General features: G+C 47.1%; 1 protein-coding gene across 2 annotated transcripts in view; it reads left to right on the top strand.

Moving 5' to 3' along the window:
* The first annotated feature begins 5,390 nt into the window (after positions 1 to 5,390).
* The window catches only part of BRPF3 (bromodomain and PHD finger containing 3), a 92,920-nt gene continuing 76,665 nt past the window's right edge, over positions 5,391 to 21,645 (top strand). The window contains exons 1-2 of one of the 2 annotated variants that reach the window (XM_069756489.1): positions 5,391 to 5,814; positions 12,741 to 14,139. In XM_069756489.1, coding sequence (XP_069612590.1) covers positions 12,758 to 14,139 — 1,382 coding nt within the window. In that variant the 5' untranslated portion in view covers positions 5,391 to 5,814; positions 12,741 to 12,757. The remainder of the gene's footprint in view (positions 5,815 to 12,740; positions 14,140 to 21,645) is intronic. The other variant, XM_069756488.1, reaches the window with a different exon arrangement.

The following is a 21,645-nucleotide window of genomic DNA, read 5'->3' as shown; positions in this document are numbered from 1 at the left end:
CCTCAGTCATCACTGTGACTGAACCAGAGGTGGACCCAGAGCAGGTCCAAGAGGGTTCCCGTGGGGAAGGGACCCTGACATCGCTTCTGGCTTCCCCTAGCCAGGAGTTTCAGGCCGCTCTGCACACAGATGCGAGCCTAGAGAGTTTGAGACAACTTGCCGGGACGCTCTTCTCCGAGATTGATAAGAAGGTGTTCTGGGAACGAGGAAGGTTGTACAGGGAGACAGTACCCGGAGAATCACAAAAGGAGTGGTTGAGGGAAAGACAGCTGGTCGTCCCGCAGCAATTCCGGGGTTAGTTGTTGCGGATTGCCCATGAGATCCCGCTAGCTGGACACTTGGGGATCAGCAAAACTAAGGCCCGGCTGTCTCAACACTTCTATTGGCCTAAGATGGGGACAGATGTGTCAAACTACTGCCGCTCCTGTATCACTTGTCAAAGAGTGGGGAAGGCGGGGCCTGCTCTTAAGGCTCCCCTGATTCCTTTACCAGTGATAGATGAGCCTTTCCAGAGGATCGCAGTGGACATTGTGGGCCCGCTGGCCGTCCCCAGCAGCTCTGGAAAGCGATATATCCTTACTGTGGTAGACTACGCTACCCGGTACCCAGAGGCAGTAGCTCTGTCGTCAACTAGGGCAGATAAGGTGGCGGATGCCCTGTTGGCCATCTTTTCACGTGTAGGATTTCCCAGGGAAATGCTTACTGATCAAGGGACCCAATTTATGTCTCGCCTAATGGAGGCTCTCTGTAAGAGAATGCAGGTGAAGCACCTGGTATCGAGTGCGTATCACCCACAGACCAATGGCTTGTGTGAACGCTTCAATGGTACCCTCAAACAGATGCTACGCATGCTGGTTGAGACTCAAGGGCGCGACTGGGAGCGGTACCTCCCACACCTGCTGTTCGCTTACAGAGAGGTTCCGCAGGCCTCGACAGGGTTCTCCCCCTTCGAGCTCCTGTACGGCAGGCGAGTCCGGGACCCCTTGGGTTGGTAAGAGAATCCTGGGAAGAGGAGCCGAACCCTTTTGAAGTGTCCATAGTGAAGTATGTCATGTGCTTCCGTGACAAGATGCAGACCTTGACGCAGTTGGTGCATGACAACATGACGCAGGCTCAGGCTGACCAAAAGCACTGGTACGACCAGAACGCCCGAGAGAGGACCTACCACGTGGGTCAAAAGGTGTGGGTGCTGATCCCCGTACCAACGGATAAGCTTCAGGCAGCCTGGGAGGGCCCGTACGTCGTCCACCAACAGCTCAACCCGGTCACTTACGTGGTCACGCTTGACCACGCTCGGGGTAGGCGAAAGGCCTTTCACGTCAACATGATGAAGGCTCATCACGAACGTGAACCTTTCGTCCTACCGGTCTGCAGCTTGCCCGAAGACGGTGAGGAAGACACCCTCCTGGACATGCTGGCCCAAGCCAAGGCCAATGGGTCCATCGAGGACGTGGAGGTAAGTGCCTCGTTAACTGAACCCCAACGTTTACAGTTGCAAACCACACTGGAACCCTTCCGGGTCGTTTTCTCCAACCGACCTGATAGGACTAAGTTAACAGTCCACGAGGTGGACACCGGGAATCACGCCCCACTACGACGAACACCCTATCGAATCTCTGACCAGGTGCAGCAGATGCGCCAAGAGATCGATGAGATGTTACAGCTGGGGGTGATTCGACGGTCAAAGAGCGCGTGGGCATCACCTGTAGTTCTCGTGCCAAAGAAGGACCGGACCACCCGGTTCTGCGTGGACTACAGGGGGCTCAACGCCATCACAGCCTCTGACGCGCACCCAATGCCGCGCATCGAGGAGCTGCTTGAGAAGTTAGCTGGCGCGAAATACCTGACCATAATGGATGAGTCGAGGACACTGGCAGATTCCCCTGAGCCCCGAGGCGCAGTAGAAGTCCGCCTTTATCACACCCTTTGGACTGTACGAGTCCACGGTCATGCCCTTCGGCATGAAGAATGCCCCTGCCACTTTCCAGCGGATGGTCACTCTCCTGCTTCAGGGACTGGAGAAGTACGCCGTGGCGTACTTGGATGACATTGCCATCTTCAGTTCTCCTGGGAGGAACACCTGCAGCATCTCGAGGAGGTGCTCAGGCGAATTCACCAAGCAGGACTGACTATCAAGCCAGGAAAGTGCCAGATGGGCATGAGGGAGGTCCACTACCTGGGGCACCGGGTAGGCGGAAACACCCTAAAGCCAGAGCCTGAGAAAGTGGGCGCGATCGTGAACTGGCCCACTCCCAGGACCAAGAAACAGGTGATGTCCTTCTTGGGCACTGCAGGGTACTATAGGCGCTTCGTACAGCACTATAGCAGCCTGGCAAAACCTTTGACGGACCTCACCAGGAAGAATCTACCCCACATCGTCAACTGGACAGATGGCTGTGAGGGGGCCTTCCAGGCGTTGAAAACCGCACTGTGCAACGCCCCTGTGGTGAAAGAAGTCGTCAGCAGTTGACCGTTCTTGGTGCAGACCGACGCCAGCGAGTTTGGCCTTGGTGCTGTGCTCAGCCAGATTGACTCGGAGGACCAAGAGCACCCCGTGTTATACCTGAGCCGGAAACTTTTGCCGAGGGAAGTGGCCTACTCCACTATCAAGAAGGAGTGCCTGGCCATAGTCTGGGCCCTGCAGCGCTTGCAGCCCTACTTGTACGGTCGCCCCTTCACTGTGGTGACCGACAACAACCCTCTGCGCTGGCTAAACGCCATGTGTGAAACCAACGGCAGGTTGCTACGCTGGAGCCTTGCCCTTCAGCAGTTTGACTTCACCATTGAACACAAAACGGGCAAGGAGCATGGGAATGCAGATGGACTGTCCCGCTAGGGTGAACCTACTGAGATGCTCATGGAGGCATACCGTGGGGTTCTACCTCCCTAGCGCACACCAAAAAGGAGGTGTGACGATATGGTATGAAATATCATATAAGTAGTTTCTCTTTTTAGCAGGCTGCGGGCTAAAAAAGCCCCCCTTCCCTTTCACTCAGTCGAGCTGCCTTGCCAATGTACTGGGGGAAGTTTTATGGCCGAAAGGTATTTACGACTAGGCTCAAATCTTCCTCTAGCAGAGAACTGTTTAGAAGTGTCTAGAAGTTTCCAGAAATCCATGGAAGTTCTTTGTTCTGTTTTGGTAAGATATTATGCAAACCGTTTACGTTAAGAACACGAAAATATATATTCTTACTGTCCCTCGGTGGATCTGCCCATCCCTCTAAACACGGGCTTCTAACTCCATCTGGTAAAGAAGTAGGGATTTCTCTGTAAATATGTATCCCAGATAGGACATATTTGATCTCCTTAGAATGCCCACGTTAATCCGAGATGAATGCTGGGTTGTTAATGACTATGACATGTTTTGTAGCGAAGTTATAGAAATTAGAGAAAATAGTTTAAAGTTTAGTTAGACTGAAGAGGTAGGAGGGACGAGGTGATCCAACCCCTTTCTGGGATGTCACAGGCTGAAGCTATAACTGTCTGCCAAGATCCCCAGCTCAGTCTTCTTGATTTCTTGCCTTCTCTTGGAGAGACCTGAGCACGTCCAATGAACTGGGACGTATGGTTGCCTGCAATGCAATGAACTGAGAACATGTGAGTGTTATCTTTTCTCTTTTAATCCCCTTTATGTTATAATTACCCTGTACATATTTGCAATTGTCTCATTTGTAACATCTTTATAAAATATTTTTGATAAAGCACTGCCTAATTTTTATGGGACATAATATTTAATATTAGTTCATTCTCCATGCTGTAAACATACCCTGTCTCTTGAAGGGAATTACGCTACTGTGTTGGGTTAGCTTTGGACCCGTTTAACTGGAGCTGGTGGCAGCGATACTGTGTGCAGGCTTTTGGATGTTGTAGCGACTGCGGCGTTGATAATTATTGTTCCTGCCTGAGTGGGAGTAGTTTATTGCGTCGCTGCAGCGTGCCCAATAGCCAGTACATAGCAGGCAGCCTTTCTGGTGACTAATTACCCCAGGTGCAGTACCTCATCTGACCTGAGAGTAAGGGGGGCGCCAGAAAGCTGCAAGTTTTAAGTGGAACTGTAAGCAGGATATACATAAATCCCTGCAGTTTGTGGTATATTGAAGAGCAGTGGGATACCTAGAATAAGCCCCTGCTGTAAACTAAGAGGTCAATAGCCTTGTGTTTTTTTTCATCACATTGTGGAGTGGAGGGATAACTAAGATAAGCCCCCCTGCACATGTGATAGCCGTCTGTTGGCCCAAAGTCACCCCGATCCGTGACGTAGGGGTGACTATCACGGTGTGAATCGTGACAAGTTGGTGGCAGCGGTCAGGGAATCCTGACACCCACACAAGATAGACCCCTCACTACTGCACTGTATGGGCAGCAGGGAGGACCCATCAGGAGCCCACACATGATAGACCCCTCACTACTGTACTGTATGGGCTGCAGGGAGGACCCACCAGGAGCCCACACATGATAGACCCCTCACTACTGTACTGTATGGGCTGCAGGGAGGACCCACCAGGAGCCCACACATGATAGACCCCTCACTACTGCACTGTATGGGCTGCAGGGAGGACAAAACAGGAGCCCACACGATAGACCCCTCACTACTGTACTGTATGGGCTGCATGGAGGACAAACCAGGAGCCCACGCATGATAGACCCCTCACTACTGCACTGTATGGGCTGCAGGGAGGACCAACCAGGAGCCCACGCATGATAGACCCCTCACTACTGTACTGTATGGGCTGCAGGGAGGACCCATCAGGAGCCCATGCATGATAGACCCCTCACTACTGTACTGTATGGGCTGCAGGGAGGACCAACCAGGAGCCCACGCATGATAGACCCCTCACTACTGTACTGTATGGGCTGCAGGGAGGACCCATCAGGAGCCCACACATGATAGACCCCTCACTACTGTACTGTATGGGCTGCAGGGAGGACCCATCAGGAGCCCATGCATGATAGACCCCTCACTACTGTACTGTATGGGCTGCAGGGAGGACCCATCAGGAGCCCACGCATGATAGACCCCTCACTACTGTACTGTATGGGCTGCAGGGAGGACCCATCAGGAGCCCACACATGATAGACCCCTCACTACTGTACTGTATGGGCTGCAGGGAGGACCCACCAGGAGCCCACACATGATAGACCCCTCACTACCGCACTGTATGGGCTGCAGGGAGGACAAACCAGGAGAACACGATAGACCCCTCACTGTCACTACTGTACTGTATGGGCTGCAGGGAGGACCCACCAGGAGCCCTTACAATAAGCACAATCCATTCTCCACAGTGTACGGAAGCCATGTCTGCTGTTCCCTCATCACGCCGCAGCGTTCACTTTGTGCTCCGGAAGCGGAAATATGGCGGCGGCGGCTGGGAAATGTTCTCTTCCTCCCTGGATTCCTCTGGTGCTCCTCCCCTTTCCCGTAGCTCCTCCTTCGCTGTGTCGCTCTCCGTGGCTGTTGATGTCATTTGCACGGTTAGATCAGTTACTGCACAGTGCACGGACTGTGTAACGTACGTGACCGAATCATGTGATCCACGCACGTATATGGCCGTTCCCTCCTCCGTGCGCCGCTGTGGTGAACGGTCAGCCGTCTCCTTCCATGTTGTTGGGCTCTTCCAGCAGGATTGTGTCTGCCCTCCGGCCGTTCTCAGCTGTGAGAGCGGCGCACATTCCCCGTGTGTGGTCAGCCATGTTTCCCTGCCGTGCTGCAGCTGACCGCCCTTCTCCGTGTGTCCTGCCGGCTCCGCTCTGCTAGGGCTAATGCCAAGGAGGCGCCGAGAGCCGCTCAGAGGGAAAGGAAGCAGCTGCTGATGTGTAAGTATAGCCATGTAATATGTGTGTATGTACAGCCATGTAATATGTGTGTATGTACAGCCATGTAATATGTGTGTATGTACAGCCATGTAATATGTGTGTATGTACAGCCATGTAATATGTGTGTATGTACAGCCATGTAATTGTGTATGTACAGCCATGTAATATGTGTGTATGTACAGCCATGTAATATGTGTGTATGTACAGCCATGTAATATGTGTGTATGTACAGCCATGTAATATGTGTGTATGTACAGCCATGTAATATGTGTGTATGTACAGCCATGTAATATGTGTGTATGTACAGCCATGTAATATGTGTGTATGTACAGCCATGTAATATGTGTGTATGTACAGCCATGTAATATGTGTGTATGTACAGCCATGTAATGTGTGTATGTACAGCCATGTAATATGTGTGTATGTACAGCCATGTAATGTGTGTGTATATAGCCATGTAATCTGTGTGTATATAGCCATGTAATATGTGTGTGTATATAGCCATGTAATGTGTGTATGTACAGCCATGTAATATGTGTGTATGTACAGCCATGTAATATGTGTGTATGTACAGCCATGTAATATGTGTGTATGTATAGCCATGTAATATGTGTGTATGTATAGCCATGTAATATATGTGTGTATATAGCCATGTAATATGTGTGTATGTATAGCCATGTAATGTGTGTATGTATAGCCATGTAATGTGTGTATGTATAGCCATGTAATATGTGTGTATGTATAGCCATGTAATATGTGTGTATGTATAGCCATGTAATGTGTGTATGTATAGCCATGTAATGTGTGTATGTATAGCCATGTAATATGTGTGTATGTATAGCCATGTAATGTGTGTATGTATAGCCATGTACTGTGTGTATGTATGTACAGCCATGTAATGTGTGTGTATGTACAGCCATGTAATGTGTGTGTATGTACAGCCATGTAATGTGTGTATGTATAGCCATGTAATGTGTGTATGTATAGCCATGTAATGTGTGTATGTATGTACAGCCATGTAATATGTGTGTGTATGTACAGCCATGTAATATGTGTGTGTATGTACAGCCATGTAATATGTGTGTGTATGTACAGCCATGTAATATGTGTGTGTATGTACAGCCATGTAATATGTGTGTGTATGTACAGCCATGTAATGTGTGTATGTACAGCCATGTAATATGTGTGTGTATGTATAGCCATGTAATGTGTTTGTATGTATAGCCATGTAATGTGTTTGTATGTATAGCCATGTAATGTGTGTGTGTATGTATAGCCATGTAATGTGTGTGTGTATGTATAGCCATGTAATGTGTGTGTATGTATAGCCATGTAATGTGTGTGTATGTATAGCCATGTAATGTGTGTGTATGTATAGCCATGTAATGTGTGTGTATGTATAGCCATGTAATGTGTGTGTATGTATAGCCATGTAATGTGTGTATGTATAGCCATGTAATATGTGTGTATGTACAGCCATGTAATGTGTGTGTATGTACAGCCATGTAATGTGTGTGTATGTACAGCCATGTAATGTGTGTGTATGTACAGCCATGTAATGTGTGTGTATGTACAGCCATGTAATGTGTGTGTATGTACAGCCATGTAATATGTGTGTGTATGTACAGCCATGTAATATGTGTGTGTATGTACAGCCATGTAATATGTGTGTGTATGTACAGCCATGTAATATGTGTGTGTATGTACAGCCATGTAATATGTGTGTGTATGTACAGCCATGTAATGTGTGTGTGTGTATTATAATCATGTGTCATCTGATGCTCCTGCGTATGCTCATGTGTCGTCTGATGCATGCACGTTTAATAATCATGTGTCATCTCTCACTGCTAAACAGCAGCAATATTGAAGTTATATACAGATGTGAGTTAACACATATGTCACCAGAGCAATAGAGGGGCGGGATTAATGGGCATTTCTGTATATATGTATACTTTTGCTATAGCTATACTTGAGTCTTGTTAGATGTATGTGACACCATATTGCCGTCATGAGATGCGCGTTGCCATATACGATGTTTGTTTACCCCATGTCTTATCGCCCATCTCTATAACATAGGAGACATGCCTGATGCATAAATTGTACTTATTACGTGATGTTCTGATGTGTGTATGACATGAAGAAGAACGCAATTAGATCATGGGAAAACAAACAAAACGCTTGCCAGTGTGCCATTATGAGCGGCGTAGGAGGATTTATCCTTCTGGCTGATTCACTTTTAAGGCCGGGGTCACACTTGCTAGTTTCTCGCATTGCACTCGCAACTGTAATCCCAGCCTTAAGGGTTTTTCCGGGCATATAATATTGATCACCTGTCAGGATAGATCATCAATAGCAGTTTGGGGTCTAACCCACCATTCCCTCTAATGTTGACGGATGTAAACACTTTAAATTGAGCTACTGAGCATAGTTCCGCCCTAGTGTCCTATGCCGGCAGGTGCTAGGTATTGCAGCACAGCTCTACCCTAGTGTCCTATGCCGGCAGGTGCTAGGTATTGCAGCACAGCTCTGCTCTAGTGTCCTATGCGGCAGGTGCTAGGTATTGCAGCACAGTTCTGCTCTAGTGTCCTATGCCGGCAAGTGCCGGGTATAGCAGCACAGCTCTGCTCTAGTGTCCTATGTTGGCAGGTGCTAGGTCCTAAAGCACAGCTCTGCTCTAGTGTCCTGTGCTAGGATATGCAGAACAGCTCTCCTCTAGTGTCCTATGCTGGAAGTTGCTTGGTATAGCAGCACAGCTCTGCTCTCGTGTTCTATGCCGGTAGTTGCTAGGTCTTGCTGCACAGCTCTGCTCTCGTGTCCTATGCCGGAAGTTGCTTGTTATAGCAGCACAGCTCTGCTCTCGTGTTCTATGCCGGCAGTTGCTAGGTCTTGCTGCACAGCTCTGCTCTCGTGTCCTATGCCGGAAGTTGCTAGGTCTTGCTGCACGGCCCTGCTCTGGTGTCCTATGCAGGCAGTTGCTAGGTCTTGCTGCACAGCTCTGCTCAAGTGTCCTATGCCGGAAGTTGCTAGGTTTTGCTGCACAGCCTTGCTCTGGTGTCCTATGCCGGCAGTTGCTAGGTCTTGCTGCACAGCTCTGCTCTCGTGTCCTATGCCGGAAGTTGCTAGGTCTTGCTACACAGCCCTGCTCTGGTGTCCTATGCCGGCAGTTGCTAGGTCTTGCTGCACAGCTCTGCTCTCGTGTCCTATGCCGGAAGTTGCTAGGTCTTGCTGCACAGCCCTGCTCTGGTGTCCTATGCCGGCAGTTGCTAGGTCTTGCTGCACAGCTCTGCTCTAGTGTCTTATGCTGTAAGTTGCTAGGTCTTGCTGCACGGCCCTGGTCTGGTGTCCTATGCAGGCAGTTGCTAGGTCTTGCTGCACAGCTCTGCTCTAGTGTCCTATGCAGGCAGTTGCTAGGTCTTGCTGCACAGCTCTGCTCTAGTGTCCTATGCCGGCAGTTGCTAGGTCTTGCTGCACAGCTCTGCTCTAGTGTCCTATGCCGGCAGTTGCTAGGTCTTGCTGCACAGCCCTGCTCTGGTGTCCTATGCCGGAAGTTGCTAGGTTTTGCTGCACAGCCTTGCTCTGGTGTCCTATGCCGGCAGTTGCTAGGTCTTGCTGCACAGCTCTGCTTTCGTGTCCTATGCCGGAAGTTGCTAGGTCTTGCTACACAGCCCTGCTCTGGTGTCCTATGCCAGCAGTTGCTAGGTATTGCTGCACAGCTCTGCTCTAGTGTCTTATGCCGTAAGTTGCTAGGTCTTGCTGCACGGCCCTGCTCTGGTGTCCTATGCCGGCAGTTGCTAGGTCTTGATGCACAGCTCTGCTCTAGTGTCCTATGCCGGAAGTTGCTAGGTCTTGCTGCACGGCCCTGCTCTGGTGTCCTATGCCGGCAGTTGCTAGGTCTTGCTGCACAGCTCTGCTCTAGTGTCCTATGCCGGAAGTTGCTAGGTTTTGCTGCACAGCCCTGCTCTTGTGTCCTATCCCGGCAGTTGCTAGGTGTTGCTGCACAGCTCTACTCTAGTGTCCTATGCCGGAAGTTGCTAGGTCTTGCTGCACAGCTCCTTTTCTTTAGGCAGCAGCCCCTCTGTTCAGAATGTGGAGATCTGTCATGAGCAAATAGCTGATCCGTGGGTTGTTGGTCCACCAATCTATTACTGACCGATCCTTTACATAGCTCATAAGTACCATTTAAGCATTTCAGACAGTCCAGTTTCTGATGAACATGATGGTGGCAGATGTCTGGACGTATACCTGCAAGTCCTGTCCAAAGTGAGGTTTGATAACCTGAAATAACTGGATCCTAGGTATCATTGATGCTGTCGGTTTAGGGTATTAAACCCCCTTTCAGACAGTAACCTAAAGCATAGTTGTTTGAAATGAGAGCACATCTGTAGTTTATTGGTGCTGAAAGATTTGTGGGATTAAAGGGATTGTCCATTACTGGATATTTCGTTATGAATGTCCCCAAATTGCTGCAAAAAATAATAATAAAGCGCACTTTCCAGATCTGTGCATCTGCTCTGCTCTCCTGGCAGCCATAGGCTGCAGCGCTCATCCGACATTGCTTATCGGCAGCCACTGGACACCTGTAACCTATGGAGGTGCAGAGTAGTGTAGTATACTACACCTTTTCATCTCCCAGGCTGCTCTTTTAAAAAAAAAAAAATGCATATCTTCAATGTTTTTTATTTTAACATGAAGTCTATGGGTGATGCATGGTCTGTGTCACCGCTATCTGTTTAACAGATCCACTGTAGGCTTAATAGTTCTTAATGAGGGATCTAGTTATCAGAAGTTTTTAGCCTATGATATTGGATCTGTCCCCCATATGGCATATTGGCATCTGTTTACTGGATCAAATAAACTGGTGTTTAATAGTGGCACCTGTCACCCATAATGACATCCATTAAATGGATCAGTCAAGGAAAAGCTCATGACATATACGTCATACTACCCTTTGGGTGACAGATGCTAGTATTAGGCATCTGGCACAGCGTTTTCTTAAAGGGAATTTGACAGCACAAAGTGAGTATTCAAAAAAGTACAGGCGCTCGGTGTATCTTGGCTTGGTGTAACATTATTATGCTTTGCTTATATAGCGCTATCCTAGTCCGCAGCACAAGTTAAATGCCGCTGTCAGAGATTGACAGCGGCATTTAACTAGTTAACAGCCACGGATGGATCGTGTTTCCACCCGCAGATGTTAGAGGCACATGTCAGCTGTTCAAAATGGCTGAAATGTGCCAGGAAAAGATGTGGGCTCAGCGCCGCAGCCCACATCAAAGGGAGGGAGTCTGACATCGGTGTACTCTTATGCCCGATGTCGGAAAGGGGTTATATTATTATTATTATTTTTATTAGAACAGTTTAAAAACTGTTATCCTATGATTAAGGGTGCCGAGGTGCGTCAGAAAAGTATTAAGCTGAGAGTTTTTCTCTCATTTTTACCATTGGTTTTTAAACTGTTCTAATGAAAAACTTTCATTAAACTGGATGGACGTGCTGGAAACGCCCTTTCTTCCTCAATTCGGCTGAAATCACCGGCAGGTACGGCACCCACCAGCTATATTAATTTGCAGTGGCTTGTGATATATTTCTCGGCGTGTTCTCCTTCTCTCCCACAGACACTATGTACAAAGTTCCTGTGTATAATGGCACTTATGGCAATATTAGTGTTATGTTTTTTTTATTAATGATCAGTATTGTAGTTTTCAGTCACTATGTGATGTTAATATGTGATCTGGTCATGGTGTGACTGTATTTCTTCCTTGTATATGGTAGTATTCGGTCACTATGGGGTGGTAATATATGGTCCAGCCTTGGTGTGGCAGTATTTGTCCCTGTATGTGGAATTATTCAGTCACTATGTGGTGGTAATATGGGTTCTGGTCATGATGTGACTGTATTTGTCCCTTGTTTATGGTATTATTGGTTATTTAAAAAATGTATGTGACCCATTCCCTTAAGAAAAATAAATACAAATATACCTAAACAGAGTATTGGATTGGAGTAGAGTAGGGCCCGGCCAAAAGAGTCTACCTTGTCGTGATGGCGGCTTAAAAAATCTTTTGGCCAAAACATAAGCTGCTGGTTATGTATGTGATCTGGTGTTTGATGGGAACTGTTAATGTGTGATTGGTGATGAAGTGGAGTTTTTCCAAGAGTGGGCGGTGGGACTGTGGAATGTTCGAAAGATGAAGGCAGAGCTGGGGTGGAGTCTCAAGGGGGCCTGAAAATTTTTCCAATATGGGGCCCTGAAATTCCTAGTGGCAGCCCTGCTCACACCTGTCAGACAGTTCCAGAGAGAATGTTCCGTTTCTGTTTTCCTATCAATGTTGTTAATACACAGTAAAAACATTTAAAACAAAACAAATGCCTGTTTTAGAATCTATATATAAAATAGAATTAGATTATTTATATATTTTTATCATATAAATTGTGGAAATCCAACATACAAATTGAAATAAAGCTGTAAACCACATTTTTAACTGCGACATGTCCATGTTGGGTAGCACCTTCATCTATAGGGCGCAAAGTACAGACTGAAATACACCCATTTGAAAGTGACTTTAATGAGTAAATCATGAACATGTAGATGTCTTCATAATAAAAAAAAAAAACTTTTAGGATTTCTATTTGCTTTTTCAAATTATACAAAGGTCTGAAATAAAGCAGCAGATTTCAGTCTTCTGCCACTGTGCTCTGAAAGCTTGCAAACATATTATTTTCTGGTTAGCCAATAAAGGTATCACTCCTAGAATACTTCACATGGATAGTCTTTTGCTGAGAGGCATAGAAAACACCCTATGCTTTGTCTCTAGGGGTTTATGTGACTTGATTATAATAAGCTTATTGGTGTTTATTGCCTCCTGTTTCTAGATTCCATTGTAACCAGTCTTATCTTTCTCATTGTATTATAATTTTCTCCTTTTCAGAAACGCACTTTACGGACATGAGAAAACCAAGGCGCAAAGCTCATCAAGATGTCGGCGGACCACACTCTTCATCCCCTTGCTGTTTTTCATGTGCACCCACCCGAGAGACTCTGACCTATGCTCAAGCACAGCGAATGGTAGATGTTGAGATTGAAGGGCGTCTCCACAGAATCAGTATTTTTGAACCTCTTCGGATTGTTTCTGAGGATGAACTTACAGCTCAAGACATAACCGAGTGCAATAGCAATAAGGAAAACACTGAGTTAACGCTTTCAATCAACTGTCGGAAAACCTCCACCAAAGGTAAAAAGCGTGAGCTGTGCCCACAACATGCAGTGAATGCCAATTTGGAACAGCTACCACACCCCGTGTTCCGTGTAGTAGAGACCGTTTCTGTAGAAAACACACTGGAAAACCCTATTTTGCCTGACAAATTTTATCGTTTTATTGAGCGTCCTGTGGAAGAGATAGACAAAGATGTTGAGTATGATCTTGATGAGACTGATCTGGCCTGGTTGGGTATGATCAATGAGAAACGTCAGAGTGATGGCTTTTCTACAGTACCTGCTGACACATTTGAACTTTTGTTGGACAAGTTGGAGAAGGAGTCCTACCTTCAAAACCGCTGTATTGGTGTGACACATTCACCTATTGATGAAAATGCATTTTGTTGTGTATGCCTGGATGATGAGTGCCATAATAGTAATGCTATATTGTTTTGTGACATGTGCAACCTTGCAGTTCATCAAGAGTGCTATGGTGTACCATACATCCCAGAAGGACAGTGGCTCTGTCGTTGCTGTCTGCAGTCACCATCCAAACCGGTCAGTTGTGTTCTTTGCCCCAACCAGGGCGGTGCATTTAAACAGACTACTGATGGCCGATGGGCTCATGTAGTATGTGCAATTTGGGTTCCAGAGGTATGCTTTGCTAATACAGTGTTTCTTGAACCCATTGAAGGTGTGGATAATATTCCCCCTGCTCGGTGGAAGCTAACCTGTTACATCTGTAAGCAGAAAGGACATGGTGCATCCATTCAGTGTCACAAGGTGAACTGTTACGCAGCATTTCATGTCACATGTGCACAAAGAGCTGGATTGTTTATGAAGGTGGAACCACTCCGTGAAACTGGGCTTAATGGCACCACCTACACTGTCCGCAAGACTGCATATTGTGATGCCCATTGCCCCCCTGACAGCCCACAGAAGGGACCCATCAAGAGTTATCTTGAAGAAGTCATTGACCAGGACAGGGTAATAACAGATAAAGATGAGAAAAATAAGAAGAGGAAAAATGGGAAGAAGTTCCATCAGAAGATCCTTGAAAAAAGCAACATGGAGTCATTGCGTAGGAGAGGTCCTGTGCCACTTATGACTGTCATACAGATTCCTTTGTGTAGGTAAGGTGATCAATACTGTCCAAAAGGAATATTATATTTTTTTTTTATAGGAAAATGGCTGGCGCCGTAGTGAAGATAACTATAAATATCTACATTTTTTAAATGTTTTGTGGTGGGAATTGTGTTATGACATTTTATTGTAATGGAGATAACTAGAAAGTAAAATGATGACCCCCTTCCCCACCCCTATTAATTAGTATTAAGGGAATTTACAGACCTCTTAACCTCATCAAAAATCTGTTGAAAAATAAAAGAATATAAAATAAATAATCCAATTAACTAAAAACAGATTGTGGTGTAATATGGTTTACTCAATGGTATTGAATGCAATCTGTGGCTCCGGTAATGTATTGTTCCTATCGAGGTAACATTTTACTGCTTTCTAGTCCCTACTCATGATGAGTATTAGCATGTAAGTTATTGACGACCCAGGGATAGAAAAGAAAAAAGTGGGAATTTAATTCATATATCAAGTGTGATGGTAACTTTAACCCCTTCACCCCCAAGCCTCGTTTCACCTTCCTGACCAGGCCAAATTTTTCATTCTTGACCAGTGTCACTTTATGATGTAATGTAGAACAACAAATGGCGGTTTGTGGAAGGAGCGCTAGCGGCCGTCCCAATGAGGAGGAAATAAGTGCACAGGTCCCCGCAGCTCCAGCCGGATACCCCACAACGGGGGAGAAAGACTTGCAACAGGAACAGAATAGCCGGTCTCAGGAGCGCAGGAGAGCACAGACACCAGTTTAGGGTAAAACCACAACGCGTTTCAACCAATAGCCACCTGAAGAAGACGGCGCACGCCGTTGAAACGCGTTGTGGTTTTACCCTAAACTGGTGTCTGTGTTCTCCTTCTGCACTCCTGAGACCGGCTATTCTGTTCCTGTTGCAACTTTATGATGTAATAGCCCTGGAACGCTTCAAGGGATCCCACTGATTCTGAGGTTTTTGTTTTTTCGTGACACAGTATGCATCATGATGGTACTAAATTTACGTCTATATTATAAGTTTTGTTTTTGTGAAAATATCTAAAATTTGACAAAAAATGTTGAAAATTTAGCAATTTTCAAACTTTGATATTTTATGCCCTTAGACCATTAAGTTTTATCAAACAGAATAGGTGTTAAATAACATTTTCCACATGTCTACATTAGCATCATTTTTTTTAAACATATATATTTTTTGGGGTGTCCCCGAGATCTGAATCTGAGCATGCTGCTCCTAGCGGCCGTTTTTCCTGGAGGCCACCGCATCACAGCAATGGAGCTGCGGGGGCCTCTGGGCTCTGGCAAAATGCCGGCAGAGCACCGCTGTCCCAGCAGAGGGCGCTGCTGCTGCCGCACCAGCCTGGGATGGGATTTCCCAGAGGCCACCGCACCAGCCTGGACCACCAAACAACCCCTGTGACCACTCCTGCACCTGTGCCTATTCCCCCCCGGTAAGCTGAATTCGGACTGTAAGACGGACCCCCATTTGACACATTATTTTTTTTCCCCCTATTTTCCTTTTGAAAATTTGGGGTGCGTCTTATAGTCCAAAAAATACTGTACACCTCTCAATCGAAGTGTGCAGTGATCATATTGACACAAGTGTGTGACCATGCTATACCATTGGGTGGTGAAGAAAAACATAATTGAATTTTTATCACAAATATTTAGTTTTAGCCCCAAATTTTACATATTTTCAAAGTGAAATGTGTAAAGATGGCACCAAAATTTGTCACGTGATTTTTGCTGAACATAGCTGTACAGTACTACTTGGCCACACGACGAGACTCGGGAGGGACAGATTTCTATTTGCTTCCTGGCAAACACATTTTCCTAGAACAGTTTGGGAACTCCATATACGGAGCCCCTAAGCACCAGAAGAGCAGAAAGCGCCATTAAAGGGAACCTGTCACCCCGTTTTTTGAGATTGAGCTATAAATACTGTTAAATAGGGCCTGCGCTGTGTGTTCCTATAGTGTATGTAGTGTACCCCGATTCCCCATGTATGCTGAGAAATAACTTACCAAAGTCGCCGTTTTCGCCTGTCAATCAGGCTGGTCAGGTCGGGAGGGCGTGGTGACATCGCTGGTTCTTCCTCAGCTTTACGTTGGTGGCGTAGTGGTGAAGACACAGCGCGCGATCTGCGCTGTCATCCCTTTCGTCGGTGGAGGCGGCCATCTTCCTGGGGCCGCGCGTGCGCAGATCGAGTGCTCTGCTGCACGGGGCTTCAGGAAAATGGCCGCGGGATGCCGCGCGTGCGCATTAGAGATCGCGGCGGCCATTTTCCCAAAGCCGAGATGCAAACTCGGCTTTGGGAAAATGGCCGCCGCGATCTCTAATGCGCACGCGCGGCATCCCGCGGCCATTTTCTCTAGTAGCCTTCCACGACAGCCACCAGGAGGTTGTCTCCATTCCCTAATGGGGGACAGGAAGCACAAGAGGTTAAAAACCCCTCCCACCTCCCATTAACCAGTGTCTTTCCTGTCCCCCATGGGGCATGGAGAGGTTCCTGGTGCGCTGCTGCGGCGGCTCTAAGCAGAGTACCTGTGTTAGTTTTCTTGCCTGCCTGGGACTCCGGAGGGGGAGGGGCGGCTAATTGCCACGCGCTGGTGCAGGCTTATTTTCTACATAAGCTGCGAAGACGTCTCAGGTAAGCTGCTGTAAGCATGGATGCGTCTTGCCCTGCAGCTGCAGAGCCCAGCGCTCCCCAAGCCCTAGTAAGTACGGCAGAGGGGGTCCCATTTAAAGGCACATTTTTTAATATACCTTTTCTTACACGGCTTCCTCTCTCATTGCAGGGAGTCAAGCCTGGCCCTAAAGACATTACCAAGCGCAAATGTGCCACCTGTAATGTAAAAATGCCACCAGATTGGGAGAAAAAGTTATGCCAACCTTGTACGGATAAAATCGTCAGAGCGGAACACCCTTCTTTGATGAAATTCGCTCCTTGGTTAGGCAGGAGGTTCAAACCTCTTTGGCCACACTCGCCCCACCTCCACCGCCACCACCATCCTCACCTGGTCCATCACTCCCTAAAAAGAGGAAAATCCAGGAGTACTCTGAGTCAGAGTCTGAGGGGTCTTATACGTCTTCCTCTGTCAAATGGGAAGATGCGGTACCCCGTAAATCTGCGGAAATTAGGAAATACCTTTTTTCCTCTGAATATATTGAGGAGTTGGTATCTGCAGTGAGGAACACTATGGGGCTAAAAGAGGAATCAGTTCCTCAGTCTATACAAGACGAACTGTTCGGCATACATACTGAAAAACAACCCGGGTTCCCCCGTCCATAAAAGCATAATTGATATGATTAATAATGGGAATTGCCTGAGAAACGGCTAACAACGCCTCCAGACTTTAAGCATCGGTTCCCTCTTGAGGAGGACCTAATAAAATGGGACATTCCAAAAATTGATGTCCAGGTGGCTAGAGTGGCTAAAACGACGGCTCTGCCGTTCGAGGATTCCTCCCAATTAAAAGACCCCTTGGATAGGAAGATTGAGAGCCTTCTCAAAAAATCCTGGGAAACGTCTACCTCAGCCCTCAGGTACAATATAGCATCCACCTGCGTGGCCCGCTCTCTTTCGTTGGATACAAGAGTTAGAAAGCCACATCTCTCAGGGTACCCCAAGAGAGGAGGTACTGGACTCTTTGCCTATCTTACACAGGGCAACAGGTTTCCTTGCAGATGCCTCACTAGAATCTATCCGGGTGGCCGCCAGATCCTTGGTCCAGACAAATTCAGCCAGAAGAGCTCTCTGGTTAAAGATGTGGAGCGGAGACATTACGTCAAAAATAAAACTGTGTTCTATTCCCTTCAAGGGTGACATCTTAGAGAAAGCCACAGACAGAAAGAAAACCCTTCCTGAACAGAGACCTCCCAGGAAGCGTTTTTTTCGACCCTCCCAGCCCCATCCCTCCCAGGGTAAAGGGAAAGGAAAGACCGGGAGGTGGAGTTATGCTAAGGGGAAGCCTAAGAACATCCTTATTCCCCAACAAACACAACAAGAAAAGCAATGACTCCGATCCGGTGGGGGGGAGGCTTTCGAACTTCGTTCACAGTTGGCAGAATATCTCCAACAGTCCCTGGGTGGTGAGTGTAATCCAACAGGGTCTACTGATAGAGTTCGATGCGCCTCCTCCCAGGATCTTAAGAGTCACCTCCCCGTCATCTCGGGAGACTCAAAAGTTGATGATGGCTGGAATACAGGACTTGCTAGACTCAAGAGCTATATCCATAGTCCCGGTGAACGAGCAAGGGGAAGGACACTATTCCCGTATCTTCATGATAAAAAAGCCTTCCGGGCAATCTCGTATTATAATAAATATGAAAGCTCTCAACAAATACATAACTTACCGCAAGTTCAAGATGGAATCAGTAAAAACAGCCATCCCTCTAATAGCTCCTCATTCATATATGGCAACAATAGACCTCAAGGATGCCTATTTCCATATTCCAATACATCCTCGGCACAGGAAATACCTGAGATTTGCGGTCCAATTCAACCAAAAAATCTTACATTTCCAGTACAATGTTCTCCCCTTCGGGAGCTCCTCAGCCCTAAGGGTGTTTTCCAGAGTCATGGCGGAAGCAGTAGCCCATATCAGGAGCCAAGACATCGCTATAGTACCATACTTGGACGACCTGTTAATAATTGGTCCTTCCGCCGAAGTTCTCAATCAGAGAATTTCCAAAACTCTGAACATCTTACAGCTTTTGGGTTGGATTCCAAATCTAAAGTCTCAGCTATCACCATCAAAGGTGAGGAAATTCCTCGGAGTCCTCTTGGATTCAGAAGGTCAAAAATCCTTCCTACCAGAGGAACATCGGATGAATCTAATTTCCAAGGTCTCAGACTTCAGGAAACAACGTTCTCCGACCTTACGGGTTGCGATGTCTCTTCTGGGTTCAATGACGGCCTGTATACAATCAGTCCAGTGGGCTCAGAGCCACTCCAGAGTTTTGCAGGCGCACATCTTAGGGAACTGGAACGGGAATCCAAATTCCCTAAACAGAAGAGTTTACACTCCAGGGAAGGTAAAAGCCTCGTTAACCTGGTGGGCGATCCAATCAAACCTACTGAAGGGGGTCGACTGGGTGCAAGATCCGCTAATTACAGTAACAACGGACGCCAGTCAAAAAGGTTGGGGAGCAGTGGTCTCGCAAATTCCATTCCAGGGTCTCTGGAATCAGAAGGAAAGCTCAGGTTCCTCCAACTCCAGAGAACTGTTGGCAGTGGAGAGGGCCCTTCTGGCAGCCAGCAGTCTCGTTATAGGTCAACATGTCAGAGTGTACTCGGACAATATGACGACTGTTGCGCATCTAAAACACCAGGGGAGTCCAAAGTTCAACCAACTAAGAGCAATTTCAAACAGAATATTTTGCTGGGCAGAGAAACATCTCCTCTCACTTTCAGCGATACACCTCAAGGGGTCGGTGAACGTTCAGGCAGATCGCCTAAGTCGTCACGTCTTACATCCAGGAGAGTGGAGCCTGAAGGCGGACGTTTTCAAAATGTTGACAGACAGGTGGGGTCTTCCCGATATAGACCTTCTAGCGTCCAGCCAGAATGCACAAGTCGAGAACTACTTCTCCCTAAACCCCAAGGACAGGTCTCAAGGAGTAGCCGCCTTTGCTCATACTTGGAGGTTCCATCTAGCATACGGGTTCCCTCCAATACCGTTACTTGCGAAGACCCTCCGGAAGATCTGGGACGATCAAGTCCAGACTATCTTAGTAGCTCCAGCATGGCCGAAGAGGAGCTGGTACCACCTCATCGAAGAATTGAAGGTGGACGGTCCAGTCTTTCTTCAAGTATCAGAAGATCTCCTCTGCCAGGGCCCCTTTTATCATCCAGAACCACAGAAGTTCAAACTGGCAGCCTGGCTATTGAAGCCCAGGTACTAAGAGCTAGGGGCCTTTCAGAGTCGGTAATATCTACTCTACAGAAATCTAGAAAACCTGTTACCAATGCCATATATGGCAAAATCTGGAATAGATTCTCCTCGTGGTGTCATCCTCATAAACCTGACCCTTTTCATCCTAATATTTCACAAATATTAGATTTTTTACAAAAAGGATTAGAGTTGGGGCTGAAGCCAAGTACCTTGAAAGTTCAAGTGTCAGCCTTAAGTTCCGTCTTTGATCGGGACCTTGCGGGTCATCGTTGGATAAAGAGGTTTATGGTCGCAGCATCAAGACATTGTCCAAGAAGACAAATTTTCGTGCCATCGTGGGACTTAAACATAGTCCTAAAGGGTCTTACGGCTCCTCCATTTGAGCCATTATCATCTTGTTCCTCGCAACTTCTGTCCTACAAGACGGCCTTCTTGGTTGCAATTTCTACTGCAAGAAGAGTAGGGGAAATACAAGCCCTTTCAATAAGAGAACCTTATCTTGCCATAAGATATGATTCCATTGTGTTCCGTCCAGATCCTTGTTTCCTACCGAAAGTAGTGTCAGAATTTCATCGATCACAGGATATAGTCCTCCCATCGTTCTGTCACAATCCTTCAAATCCGGAAGAACACAGATTCCATACTTTGGATGTACGACGTATAGTGTTATATTACTTAGAACATACTAAATCATTTAGAATTGACAACAATCTCTTCGTTCATCTTTCTGGCAGAAACAAAGGCAAGAAGGTAGCGAAGAGTACCATTGCCAACTGGATAAAAAAGGCCATTTCTGAAGCATACTCAACTCAGAATATTGCTGTTCCTGCGGGCCTAAAAGCCCATTCCACCAGATCTACTTCTGTCTCTTGGGCTGAAAGGGCTGGCGCTTCATCGGAGCAGATTTGCAGGGCAGCAACATGGTCTTCCCTACACACTTTTACTAAGCATTATAGATTGGACTTCTGGTCCAATCGGGATCTTGCTTTTGGCCGAAAGGTTCTTCAAGCTGTGGTCCCTCCCTAAATACAGAATTGGTTGGCATTCCTCCTGGTGGCTGTCGTGGAAGGCTACTAGAGAAAATAGAATTATTCTTACCGTTAATTCGGTTTCTAGGAGCCTTCCACGACAGCATTAATTCCCTCCCGATGTTCTTGGATATTTTTCTGAGAACCTAAAGGTAACCGGTGCTATGGGTTCTGTTGTAAGTCACTGGTTAATGGGAGGTGGGAGGGGTTTTTAACCTCTTGTGCTTCCTGTCCCCCATTAGGGAATGGAGACAACCTCCTGGTGGCTGTCGTGGAAGGCTCCTAGAAACCGAATTAACGGTAAGAATAATTCTATTTTCCTGAAGCCCCGTGCAGCAGAGCACTCGATCTGCGCACGCGCGGCCCCAGGAAGATGGCCGCCCCCACCGACGAAAGGGATGACAGAGCAGATCGCGCGCTGTGTCTTCACCACTACGCCACCAACGTAAAGCTGAGGAAGAACCAGCGATGTCACCACGCCCTCCCGACCTGACCAGCCTGATTGACAGGCGAAAACGGCGACTTTGGTAAGTTATTTCTCAGCATACATGGGGAATCGGGATACACTACATACACTATAGGAACACACAGCGC

Source organism: Ranitomeya imitator, chromosome 3, assembly GCF_032444005.1.
Source record: "Ranitomeya imitator isolate aRanImi1 chromosome 3, aRanImi1.pri, whole genome shotgun sequence".
NCBI lineage: Eukaryota > Metazoa > Chordata > Amphibia > Anura > Dendrobatidae > Ranitomeya > Ranitomeya imitator.
This window is presented reverse-complemented; position numbering and strand designations above follow the sequence as displayed.